Raw genomic sequence first — 13124 nt, 5'->3', positions numbered from 1 at the left:
GCATAACCATTAAAACCTGGTATGTCCTCCCCATCCAAATACCTAAGAAAACAAAGCAATTATAAGAAACAAAGCATTTGATTCTCCATTCGTGAGAAACAATGTATGAACTTAACAAAGCTCTAAATACTAGCTTCTTCGTTAACGTGGTACTTTGCCTCCATCAAACTCCGTTTTGCAAACGTTGTATCAAACAAAACTCAAACAGCTCATGAGATCTTTGTTACAAATGAAACTTTAAACACACATTTTTTCTCATCAATTAATTCAAACAAACAAATGTCTCCAAACTTCAATTTGCATTCTTCCTGAAACTTTCTCCAACCTGCACAAAATCTAAATTCAATTTTACAAACCACGACTTTCCACCAACTTTCAACTTCACAAATTTTCCATGTAAATCTTCATGTTTACTCAAGAACTCATTTGGTACACACTGCAAATATAAACAAAAATATTATTTATAAATATAGTTTGATAACATAATTCTATATCTATATATATGCATATATAATCACCACATTTTACATAAGTAATCATACCGGGTATGATGAATTCACAACAAGCTCGAAGGTGTTATGTTTCATTACATTAGGACTTTTTGAATCTGTAGAAACATGAAATGGTAGTATATCATTTATGTAATATGCATATGCTTGTCAACATTCAATATTAGTAAAAAAAAAAAAGAATTTATTTTATAAAATAAAAATGAGGCCACCAAATTATTTAGAGACATTTAAATTGAACACTTATAAGATAATATTTATATTTTTTAATCTTAATATGTGTCCTTAGGTTAATTGTTAACACTTCTAAGATAATATACATTGAACACTTATAATTTTTGTTTAAAAATGAAACTTTTAATATAGAGAAATAATAAGGAGAAAATATACACGAGAAATATGAAATTAAAATGGAAATTAGATGAACTCACCTGTGAATTTTTGTTTGCTGGTATCAAAATCCAAATTAATTTTTCTCTTTCCTTTTTCTGTCCATCGAGTTTGTGTGGGTATTTCACTCTCCTCTAAAGAAATAAGGTGATCAACATTATGAATAAAAAATAATAATAGAGGAATAAAAAAAAGTTCATTTAACGTCAATTTAAAGAAGTTAGAGGAGTACCTGATAGAGCATGGCGGCTGCTAGAAGTTCCAGCAAAAAGTTTTCTCTTCCCAATATTATCATTACAAGAAGAAATCCTTCCATCATAACCTTGTGAGGGGGTTCTAAGGAATAGAAAAAATCAATTAATATTAACCAAATAACATTTTTTTTTCAATAACAATACTAATTAAACCAAGAAAGCAAGAAAGAAAAAGCTTGCAAAACGTTACCTGAGACATTTTGCTTGGTTGCATTCATATTAACTTTTGTCCCATGAGGTGTGGCAGAATTAGTAGCAATATCATTCAAACTCTCAACACAATCATCATCATCATCATCACTCTCTTCAAGTTTACAATACTTGCTCGAATCATGGTCATCGTTGTATTGCATACTTGAATAGTCAATTTCCATTTTACTATCATCTAGTATAATGACATAAAAATCGGACCCTCCTTTGTATTGGAAAACTAAAAGATCTCCACATCTAAGCGATCGTGCAAATCTTTTCCAATCAAGAAACCAAACATTCACCAAGTTGTATCCAAAACATTTTGCACTCAGATCCATTTGGAAATTTTTGAGATATTGGATTTGACACTCCTTTCCAATACTTGTCCACAAAATTCCTTGGAATCATCTGCAGATACAGTTTCAAATTTGGTTGAACTAGCAATGAAGATTAATGTATGAAAGTATGCAGGCTTGTTTGTTTTTGGTGTCAAATTTTCAAGTGGAAAAATGGGTCCTTCTTTTTTGAGAAGCAAACTTTATTCAATAACGTAAGGAAGGTCCATAACCAACAAATTGAAGCAAATTGCGTGAAACTTAAAAACCTATGCAAATTAAATATGTGGCAACAATAAACATAATTTATTTCAACAATAAGTCTTTAAATCTATGAACTAAAGTGATTTTTCGATATGATCAATTTAATCAAATGAAATCTTCAACAAACACCGTTGAAGGTCTTAGAAATAAAGAATGACTACAAACCTAAAACATCTTGATGTATAAACAATAACCCTCCTTTATTCATTCATTTCTCACTATTATTTTTCCTTATAAAGATTATTGTCTAAATGATAAAAAAATGGAAAGAAAGAAGGTGAAAAATAATGCTTACAAGCTCATCATCTTGCAACTCACGAAGTTGAATGGTTAGGTAGAAATGCATTCCCTTAGTTTCACTCCCACGTCCATAGTAAATCGTGCTTTGCCGATGAAAGGCCATGATACTATTCTTGTTTTGAAGATGAAGATGAAGTGATTTTGCTGTGGTGGTGTAGTACTTGTAGAATAGTGTTTGGTGGTGATAATTGTGTTTTGTGGTTATTACTGTACTCTGTGTATGTAAAATGAATAAAATGCTTGATTTTTACACTCATGTATGTCTAGGTCATTACTTGCAACTGTAACCTGGCAAAGGCTACGGTGGGAGACCTCTTTAGGTCTCCTACCATAGGAGACTTGAAGTTTTTTTTTTTTTTTTTGCAAAATGGATGTCAAGCATTAAATATATTAGAAATATTTTGAATGGTTGAGATTTATAAGTTACTTGACCTACTAAGATTCTATATATATTTTTTTTGGTATAAATTAAGATTATATTTTTTAATATATATATATATATATGCAAGGTCTGGGGTTCAAACCCCGGTCACTACCAAAAAAATATATTTTAAAAATACCAATTAATTTTGGAATTACATTTAACAAAGGGTGTTTTTAACAATGTTGGAAAAATTAAAAAAATCCCAGCATGCTCATACGCCTTAATTAATTCTGATTTAATTTTAATGATAATAACTATATAATTATGAATAAAAATAACATTAGTAATCACATTCCTTCAAAAAAAAAACATTAGTAATTACATATTATGTTTTTTTTTGAAAGAATATTATGGTATTTTTAAATAGGGATAAATATGTTTTTAATCCTTATCAATATATCAACTTTTCATTTTAGTTCCTCTAGAATCATTCTTCAATTTTTAGTTTCTATAAACTTTTCAATCACTGTATTTTTAAGTCAATTCATGTGTAGCAATTGTATTTTTTAACGAAATTGTATAGAATACTGTAAATATCTCTAAAAAATATTATAATTTTTAAATAAAACATGAATTACGTATGAATTTTTAACCGCAAAAAGAGTAAAAATTCATATTTAACTCATGTTTTGTTAGAAAATTATAATTTTATTAACTTTCATCCTTTGGAAAAATTTCACAGAATGAAGGTTAATTTTTAGAAGTTACTCATAGAATCACAGTTAGTATTTGAAAGATTCTCATAGAACAAGAGGTTAGTCTTTAGAAGATTCTCATAGAACGGAAGTTAGCCTTTAAATGATTCTTATAGAACGGAAGTTAGTTTTTAGAAGATTCTCATATAACGGAAGTTAGTCTTTAGAAATTTTTCATAGAACGGAAGTTAGTCTTCGAAAGATTTTCATAAAATAGAAGTTAGTCTTTGAAAGATTCTCATAGAGTCCTAGGTATTTACTGCTATAGGGTCTACTCGCTTTCAGTATAGTTGTCTAGTTTTTTAACTAATTTATTTCTAGATAGACATGTATAAATATCACGATATAAACATCAATATTAGGCTCTGTCACAACCTTAGTGCCTAATATATGGTTGCACTACAATACAAATAAATCTTTTTTTTGGTAGTGACAATACAAATAAATCTAACATAATAAAACTTAATAGCAAACAGAAAATAAATAAATAAACGATATTAAATTAAATAATTATCCAACAAAATAATTATATGATATTCTCTCACAATAATTTGTCATTTTTTGGTTGTTTTAAAGGATCTCCCAATTATGTTTCTACGTGATTAATATGCAATTTAAATATTTAAAACCTATTGACCATTTATATGTATATTCTATGAGAGAATTAGTACGTAACATTTCTCTGTCTTTGTATAGTTCAAAGAAGGATAAGTTATTTTAATGGGTTATGTTTTTGATCCCTACAAAATTACGACCTTGTAAGTTTAGTCTTTATTTAATTTTAATAGCATTTTTAGTCCCTACAAAAAATTTCTGCACTCAATATTAGTCCTTACTCAATCCAAATTTGTTTAATTTATGCATAAACTGTTAAGTTTTTCAACAATTTTTTACAGGCGTGTTAAGAACGTTATTAAAAGGTCATCCGAAAAAATATCGCAAAAATTTGATTTTTACGTCCATATTTTTGTTACTTATATCTTAAACTTTTGTCGTTTTAAAAAATTCATATTTAATTTATTTCATGTTAAAAAATTATAGATTTTAGTAAATGAACCTTTCATAGTGTTCTAAACTTGTATAAAAAGAATCGTTAAAAAATTTAAGAGTTTAAGGATAATTAAACAAAATTTATTTTAGCAGGGACTAAAATTATAAGTAATTTTTTTTGTAAGGATTAAAAAAGCTATTAAAATTAAGTAAGGACTAAACTTAGAAGGTCGCAATTTTATAGGGACCAAAAATATATTTAACCCTATTTTAATTAATATGAATTTCCTATATTGATCTTGTAATATTCATACCACCACAATGTACATGAAATGATTTACTATATACTTTTCTATCTCCAACACAATAAAGCTGCAAAAACAGTGTACATCACCTGCAAAAACAGGTTATTTAAGCTGTCCAAAAAAATAAAAAGAAAGAAACGGGAGTCTCCCCCTAGTTACCCAAAAAAAGCTAAGCCCCCTAGTTACCCAAAAAAAGATATCTGCACCACTTCTGTACAGAAAAATAGAAAAATCTTAGAAGTCTTTATGATAAATAAAAAAGTTATAAACTTATGTGTCCTCAATGTTATCGTTAAAAGTGAACATCTTGTTGCTACCTTCATCAATGATAGTGTGCTTTTTTATCGAAACAAAATCAAAAAATTCATAAAAAAAGCCTTAATTGCAGTTTTGGTCTCCATATTTTAATCATTTTGTGAAATTGGTCTTTCTATTTTAAAATTCGACAATTTTGGTCTGTACATCATATTTTTGAACTATAAAATAGGGGGACCAAAACTACAATTAAACCTAAAAAAAAACTTACAAAAGATTCATTAAACTCATAAACAAATCCAAATATCCATCATAGAAACATAGAAACACAAATTTCATTAAAAAAATTCATAAAAAAGGATAACAATGTTGTCATAAACACTCTTACAACGTTTTATCTCAATGTTATAATGTCATGTCAGCATTTTTTAACAAGGTTGAGTGAAAAATGGATCAATCTGTTAAAAAAATTCAAGGATTAGCTTGTTCACTTTTAACAACATAAATGATCAATTTAAAACTAAAAAAACTAATTAAATATAAATGTTAAACTTAAATGGCCCCAATATATATTTAACCTAAATCTAATCGGATATAAACGTTAAACTTAAAGAATCCAATTTAATGTTTAAAAGCTATAAAAGAATCATACTATACGTTAAATTAAAAAATATATAAAAAATCTAAAATGGAAGAGCACTAGTCCTGAATGTCTAATGAGTGGTCACACTAGTCCTTTAATATATCATAGTATTTGATTATGCAATTCACTGGTCAAAATAATTTCTGATGTTAAAATGTTTCATTAATATTGTCATATACTTATTTATTATCATTTCAGTCCTTATATGGAAAGATTTATTGTGAGCATTGAGAAATTATTTTAGTGTCCGAGACCATTTTGACTAAGATATTGCATAATCAAAGACTATTTTATAATTTTGATACATTGAGTGACTATATATAAATATTAGGCATCTTCCCTGACATAATACATCGAGTATCAGACCAATTATTTGCGTGATACATCCTAGATTTTTTTTTAAGTCCAAAAACTTCAGTATCCGAAGTGGTAGGAGTTAGTCTCATATTAAATATATCCTTTTTTTTTTTGAAAAAAAAATTGGAATCAAGAAAAAAATGTTTGATAACAAGGATGAAAATTTATGTTTGATAATCAAGTTGTTATAAATACGAAGAAAATTTATGAACAAAACACTACAAATTGTTGTTCCCCTCCTCTCCCCTCCCCTCCCATTCTAAAAATTGAACCAAACACTACAAATTAAAAATCTCCTCTCCCCTCCCCTCCCCTCCAAAACCCTCGAACCAAACGGATCCGAAGAGGCACAATTGGGTGTGTGACATGTTTTTCTCATATTGTATATATAACCGACAAAGAGCATTTAACGAAAACTAAAGCTAGAGTTGTGTGAGGAAATGAGTAGATGTTCTGATGTTTATTTTTAAGGCAAAAATATTATTTTAGTCTTAACTTAATTTTAGATAACAATTGGATCCTTTATCTTTTTTTTTTTTCATTTCAATTTTGTCATTTTGGTCGGTTTATATATGAATTTTCAAGGTTCAAATTCATGGTTTTATTTTCTTATGATATTTCAATCTTTAAAGAGGAATGATATGTGAACAACCAACAACTTATTTGCTATTTTTGATAATATTTTGCATGATTTCGATTTCCGTGCTCCTCACAAAGTTAAAGGTTGTTGCATTGGTTGTCCAATTTTAGATGTACAAATAACATAGCTCATCTTTAAATTTATGGTCTTCATCTATGTTTACATAAGAATATTAAATTTGAAGCTTGAAAACCATATGAAAATGGGTCAAACGGATAAAATTGAAATTAAAAAAAAAAAAAGATAAAGGACCAAACTGTTACCTGAAATTAAGACAAGGGACTAAAAATATAATTTTGCCTAATTTTAACAAATATGTTTGACGGTGTATTCTTTTTGCTCCATAGTGAAAGACGTAATTGATCCCTCAATCTAGAAGCCATCGTTTTTAGTAGCTTCTCTTAGAAATTATTGTTGATATAAATTATTAAAAAAAAAAAGAGATCAATTTATTACAAAAAATAAATGATTATAACTAAAGTTTATTGGTAATTTATTCGATATTAATTAAAAACAAAATCAATGACGAAATATTAATCTATAAAATTAAAATTGAATTGAGAAACAATGAGAAGAAAATCTATAAGTAATCATGTTTGGACAACTAAGTAGTAAGTACCTATTCTGTATTATTATACTACACAATACATATCACTACTATTCACAAAGCAGCAGCAGCATGTGGTTTGAACAACACGGCAATGAGCGTGGTAGTGAAGCTAAAGGAATGCATTTCTATTTACATGTTCAACAATGCGAGCTTCAACACAAAGAACTCGTAAGCATTTTTCAAACCCTATAAAGTATAAACTAACCCATTTATGTATTAGTATCTGTAATTATTACTAATTAAGTAAGTGATTAGCGTTTTACTAGACTTTATTCTTTCTGGATTAATATGATTCTTCTACATTAATATTATGTCATTACTCATTTGTAGTAGTCAATGTCCATGTTTGGCCCATTTTGGGTTCAGTTGAAAACACAGTGACCCATTTTTATTATTCAATAAACTTTGCTTCTTCTCAATACATATACATTGCTTGAAAGTTGTTAAATTCATACGTTGCTTGTTATTCACAAATGAAGAATCAAATGCTATATATTCTATTGGACTTAAGATGTGGATGTTGTTGTATACTTGCTTCACTTTCGTGCTGTATTGAACTTGATTTTCATCACTGAATGAAGTTTGCTTCGTATTAAAAATACCCATTTTTCAACCTAAAATTTTGACACTAAAAACAAACATTATCATTAATGGAATTGGTTTTTCGCTCCGAGCGATTCGTCGTTTGGTGGACCTCGTTAACACTTGGTCATACCAACTCTTTAAGTAGACTGTTTAAGGTTTGTAGTCAATGTGTTTGATGAAAACCCCCAATACTGTATTGATCATGTTTTCTGTTGCAAAATGTTTGGTATGGCAATACCATTTTTGCCTTCGGTTCTCTCTATGTGTAATATTCCCACATATCTGGTTTGCTTAGGTATTTGACCTTAGTTTTCATTATTCAATCAAGTATGCTTTGCTGCATTAATATTCAGTACTAGTTCAATCCAAATTTATACTCATTGGTTTTTGAAAATGTGCTTGCAGATGATTCCAAGGAATTTCGTAGAGAGGTATTGGAAAGATGTACCAAATCCAATATCCCTTAAACTTCCAAATGGGTCAGCATGCAAAATGAATTGGGTGCAACGCGGTGATGGTATTTGGCTTCAGAATTGGAAGAGGTTTGCATGGTCGCTCCGATGTGGAGATCTTTTAGTTTTCCAATACAAAGGAGGGTCAGATTTTCAAGTCATTATATTAGATGATAGTAAATTAGAAATCAACTATTCAAGTATGAGATGCAACAACGATCAAGAAAATACTAAAGAGAGTGATGATGATGACGACGACGACGATGAATATGAGTGTGTTGAGATTCCTAGTGACACTGAAAATACAAAAATTCTCCTCAAGAAAAAGAGAACCAACTCAAATGGCATTGCTACTACTGCTGCTACACCTCAAGGGACTAACATTCACAAGAGAAAAACTAATATCAATGCAACCCAGCAAAAAGTTTCGGGTAAGTTATTCTACTTCCTTTTATTTATTCATCTGTTTATGGGCAAAATATGTTTTTAATTAGTCCCTTAGTTCATCTCAAATTTTGGTTTTAGTCTTTCTTTCCACTTTTTAATCCATACAAATTACATAAGTACATGATTTTAGTTCTGCACCCACTTTATTTACGTATATTCTTTTAAGATTAAATTAATTTTCAAGACTGTCATACAAAAAATATCAAGACGCAAATTTTATTTTGTACCTTTCAAATGCTGAAAAGAGTTTTTAAAGTTTTGCAGAGGCTAATGGAAACACAGGAGGCATGGGTAAGAATGCTAAAAATGCACAAAGACTAAACGAGAGAAGTTGCACAAATTCTCATCCCAATGAGAGTCCTAGTTTCACTGTCAAATTATCGCCATATCATGTTGAAGGTGATAATAGATTGGTATGTTTCCTGTACTACTTTTTCTGTAATAGTGACATTTCGTACCTAACTGTGTGAGAGGCTTTCATTTTCCTATAGGAACTGAATGTATTGAAATTACAAACAAATCCCCAAATGACTCTCTTTTTAATAGTTTTATTGAATAAACTTACTAACAGAAAACATATTCATGGTGTAATGTAAATTTATTCATTAAATTATTAACAAAAGAAAAAAGTATAGCAAACATACTAAAGACAGATTTGAAGATCAGAATAACTAGCGGAAGAGACATTTAGGCATATTTTTATAATTTTTGATACATTTAAGTACTGTTTGAATGAGCCTTGCACATTTCGTGCATGAATATATTTTAATCAATCTGTTTAAACCATGACCTGAAACAGCCGATACCTAGTTGGTTTTCGAAAGAATACATGAATGAGTTATTGCAAGGGAAGGCAACAATTAGAAGTGTTGGTGAGGACAGGGCATGGCACGTGACACTAAACTTTCAGAAAAGCAAGAGCAGTTTTCTAATGAGGGCAGGTTGGAAGTCATTTTCAAAGGAACATGAGTTGAAAGTTGGTGATGTATGTAAATTTGAGATGACTCAACGCGAACCACTTTCATTCACAATTACTATTATCCCAACCACAAAGGAACCAGGCCCGGAGAAGTTTCAAGGTATTGCTTTTATTATTGTTGTTTTTGAAATGATACATATTTTATTATCTTCTGATTTTGATTTTGATACATTTGATCAATGTTAAAAGTTTTAATTTGCCAACAAACTACAATCAATCAAATGTGTAAAATATTTTAAGGTTTAAATCTTGGACATCATGTTGTGTAGTAGAACGAATATTTCACTTTGTTTTAAGATTACTAGATCAAAAAGAAGAACTTTTCTGATGAACTTCAGCTAGTCCCCCTAAGCTCTATTTTATTGCGTTGGTTAAATACACATGTTAATGTTACTGTCATTAGGGCTAAGCAAGAATTTGTCATCCGACCGAAATCCGACGTAACCGTAACAAATACTTGTTCAACGGTCGGATGTGTATGGGCTTCAGAAAGAAGTGAGACAAATCAGTTTCACATGGTTTGGGACGGACGAAAGCGGTTCTGTCAAAATGGAATGAGCGGTGTCCGAACCCGTCCACTTATTAGTGTTGTTTGTGTCTCTGTAGAAGCCACGCGCGCGTGAAGTGTGAGACTATCTCAAGTCTTGAAAATTCAACAACCTACACACCGTTCAATGTATGTGTACCATCAAACAGGGTGTGTCTTGACTTTTCAATTGTCATGTTTACCTTTTTTGGATTTTCATATCTCATGTACTCCATTAAAATAAACTTCTTTCTCTTACCTTAATTTATTTATTACAAACAAGCAAGAATATGATATTGAGCCCACCACTACCAGAGAGAAGAAACAAGAACAGGGAATGAACACGAAGCACATGAGATGAGAGATATACAGAGAGGAGAAGAACATTTTCGCAGATGAAAGCTAGAGATACAACCGAGCCAAACCACCTGGCCCACCCGTTATTCCGTTAGACTCGTCACCCGCCGAAACTGACGTTGAAACGGTCGGGAAAGGTTCACGTTTTCTGATCTACGGGTGTTCTTTGGTGAGCAGTTGTTGGGCCGAATCCGCCCGTAACCGACCGGTGCTCACCCCTTACTGTCATAAAACCTCGTGATGAAGGATAATGGTGGGTTGTGGGTAGTGTAAATTGTGGTGACCAATAACTGTAAAATAAAATAGAAAAAATGACTGATGTGGACCAATAGATGATAGTGTGTTTAAGGGAGTGTGTAGAGTGTGTGTTCGTGGCATTTCTATAGAGTATTTGATTTTAGTCATTCTAATAATGGCTACATAAAAACTAAGATAAATACTGTACACATATATATTACATGATTAATTCTAAAATATACAAATTTTTCAAGGACTAATACTAAACTATGATCGAAAGTGATATATTTACTAAGATTAATTTTTATACATGGATTAGAAGCTAAAAGTGATATATCTGCGAGGACAAAAAAACATATTTAAACTAAGTTGTAATGATCTTATGATTATAATTGATTTGCACAGAGCATTAGTAGATTTTCCCCAACTTCTTCAGTAGATCCCTGAGAAGTTTGTGGACATGTGCAGAAAACCAAGGAGTCCAAGAAAAATCAGAGACAACACCAGTAAAAGATATGGAATATGCGGGCAATTTTGGAGATGGAATTTCAAGGAGCTGCACACATTGTTTTAGGGGTATTCATCTTAATTTTTGTTTTCGTGTTTTTTGTGTACAATTCATGCAAATCTCCTTAAACTATGTTGTTTTCTTTGTTGTTAATTACTGCAGATTCTGTAAGTCTGAATTTACATGAGATGTTTAAGGTTTTTATAACATCATCAGACAAGGTATGAATTACGTAAAATGCTGTTACCATGTATATAGCTATGTGTGTGAATGTATAAAATTTAATTTGTTCATATATATGCAGTTGGTTGTACTACCAAGTGAGCTGTTGAAGAAGCATGGTATATTTAGTGGAAATTCAGTGGAGTTGAGAGTAGGGGAAGGAACATGGTTTGTAGATGTGAGTTATAATGAACATCTCGACTATGGTTGGTTCACTAAAGGTTGGCAAGAATTTGTGAGAGATTGCAAAGTAAAGACTGGAGACACTTGCTTGTTTGAGGCGATTGATGTGCAAAATCATGTGTTCAAGGTTTCAATTGTTTGAGACACTTGCTTGTTTTGTCATTTTAAGGGGTGTTACGTAAAATGTAAATATTCTCTAATTACCAGACTCCGTTTATTTTGGAACTGTGTTCTTCCCGTTGGTTTAAATGAAACAAAGGTTCACTAAGATACATCCGACAAGGTTGGAAAATCAGAAAGCAGTCCTAAGGTATGATGCTTCCTCCAATTCTCAAGGTTCATAAAGACATTGCCTTCCTCGATCATCTTTAATCAAAGCTTCTTCAACCACAACATTAACAGTAAGCAACCTAAGATGATTCAGTGCAGAAAATTGTTTATTTGCTCGATCTTTCTGATCTTTTGTATGTTTCATAGCCACTACGAATATTATTTTTTTTGTCTATGTCCTTTTTTTTAGATGATTTCTTTAGTTTATGAATATAAAGTTTCTTTATTTCTACAAAAAAAAAAAAAAATTACTATATTAGAGAGTGATAATTTATGGAATTTTTATAATATCTGGTAATACTAGTTATGTTTCCTGCAGAGATAATAAAGAAAAAAGTAAATAAAATGTAAACATTCTGTGATTGCTTAAAACCTTGTTAAAAAATTAGAATGAGGTCTAATTTAGCTGCAGGTTCCTAAAATTCAAGAGCATATCATAACCTGTTTAAGTATATGAAAAAAATTCAATATCAGATGGCAATTAGAATTCTCTCTAACCATTACTAAGAACTAACTTTTGTAAAAAGAAATATATATTTAACATTGAATGATAATTAGATCAAGATTGCAACCATTTGTTTGGGATGATGGGTAGCTCACTCGGCTGAGCTAAGGAATTAAACGAGTTAAAGTTCCAGGTTCGAATTCTAGCAAGGGAGAAGGATATTAACATAACAATTAAAACACTAAATTTGTTATGGCAAACATGGAGGTAAGTTGACAACAACATCACAAGTGTTAAATCATGGATTACGGAAAATATCAATTTGTTCAAATTTTTCTAAGCTACAATGCAATTGCACGACAATAGCCGCTATTTGACAACACTTGGTACAAAAAGTGTATCGTGGAACGATGGCGCTTTGTTCAAACTTCACTACGCTATATAAGCTATCTGAGAACACTAACTATCACAAATCATCATAATGCAATCCAAGAGAGTTAGCCCATAGTGGTAGCCAATGCTGCACATATACAATGCAAACACCAGATAGAATACTTGCCTTATGCAGTAATATTGCAATTCTTGAAACATAGAAGGATTACATGGTCAACACATATCCTTCCCAAATGTTACTTGACAATGTCCATTTCATTATAATTGGTTTTCCTCATACAAGATCATAATTACATC

At 30.5% G+C, this 13124-nt stretch overlaps 1 protein-coding gene across 1 annotated transcript; it reads left to right on the top strand.

Annotated features, from left to right (window-relative positions):
* Positions 1 to 7162: 7162 nt before the first annotated feature.
* Positions 7163 to 12277, top strand: LOC146954749 (B3 domain-containing transcription factor VRN1-like). Its single transcript, XM_085718169.1, has 7 exons — positions 7163 to 7331; positions 8154 to 8631; positions 8912 to 9060; positions 9447 to 9726; positions 11215 to 11322; positions 11417 to 11475; positions 11559 to 12277. Exons 1-7 carry the CDS (start codon positions 7233 to 7235, stop codon positions 11799 to 11801), a joined length of 1416 nt encoding a protein of 471 aa, XP_085574295.1. The 5' UTR covers positions 7163 to 7232; the 3' UTR covers positions 11802 to 12277.
* The last annotated feature ends 847 nt before the right edge of the window (positions 12278 to 13124 follow it).

Source organism: Medicago sativa, chromosome 1, assembly GCF_051527215.1.
Source record: "Medicago sativa cultivar Bolivia chromosome 1, Bolivia_mono, whole genome shotgun sequence".
Taxonomy (NCBI): Eukaryota; Viridiplantae; Streptophyta; class Magnoliopsida; order Fabales; family Fabaceae; genus Medicago; species Medicago sativa.
This window is presented reverse-complemented; position numbering and strand designations above follow the sequence as displayed.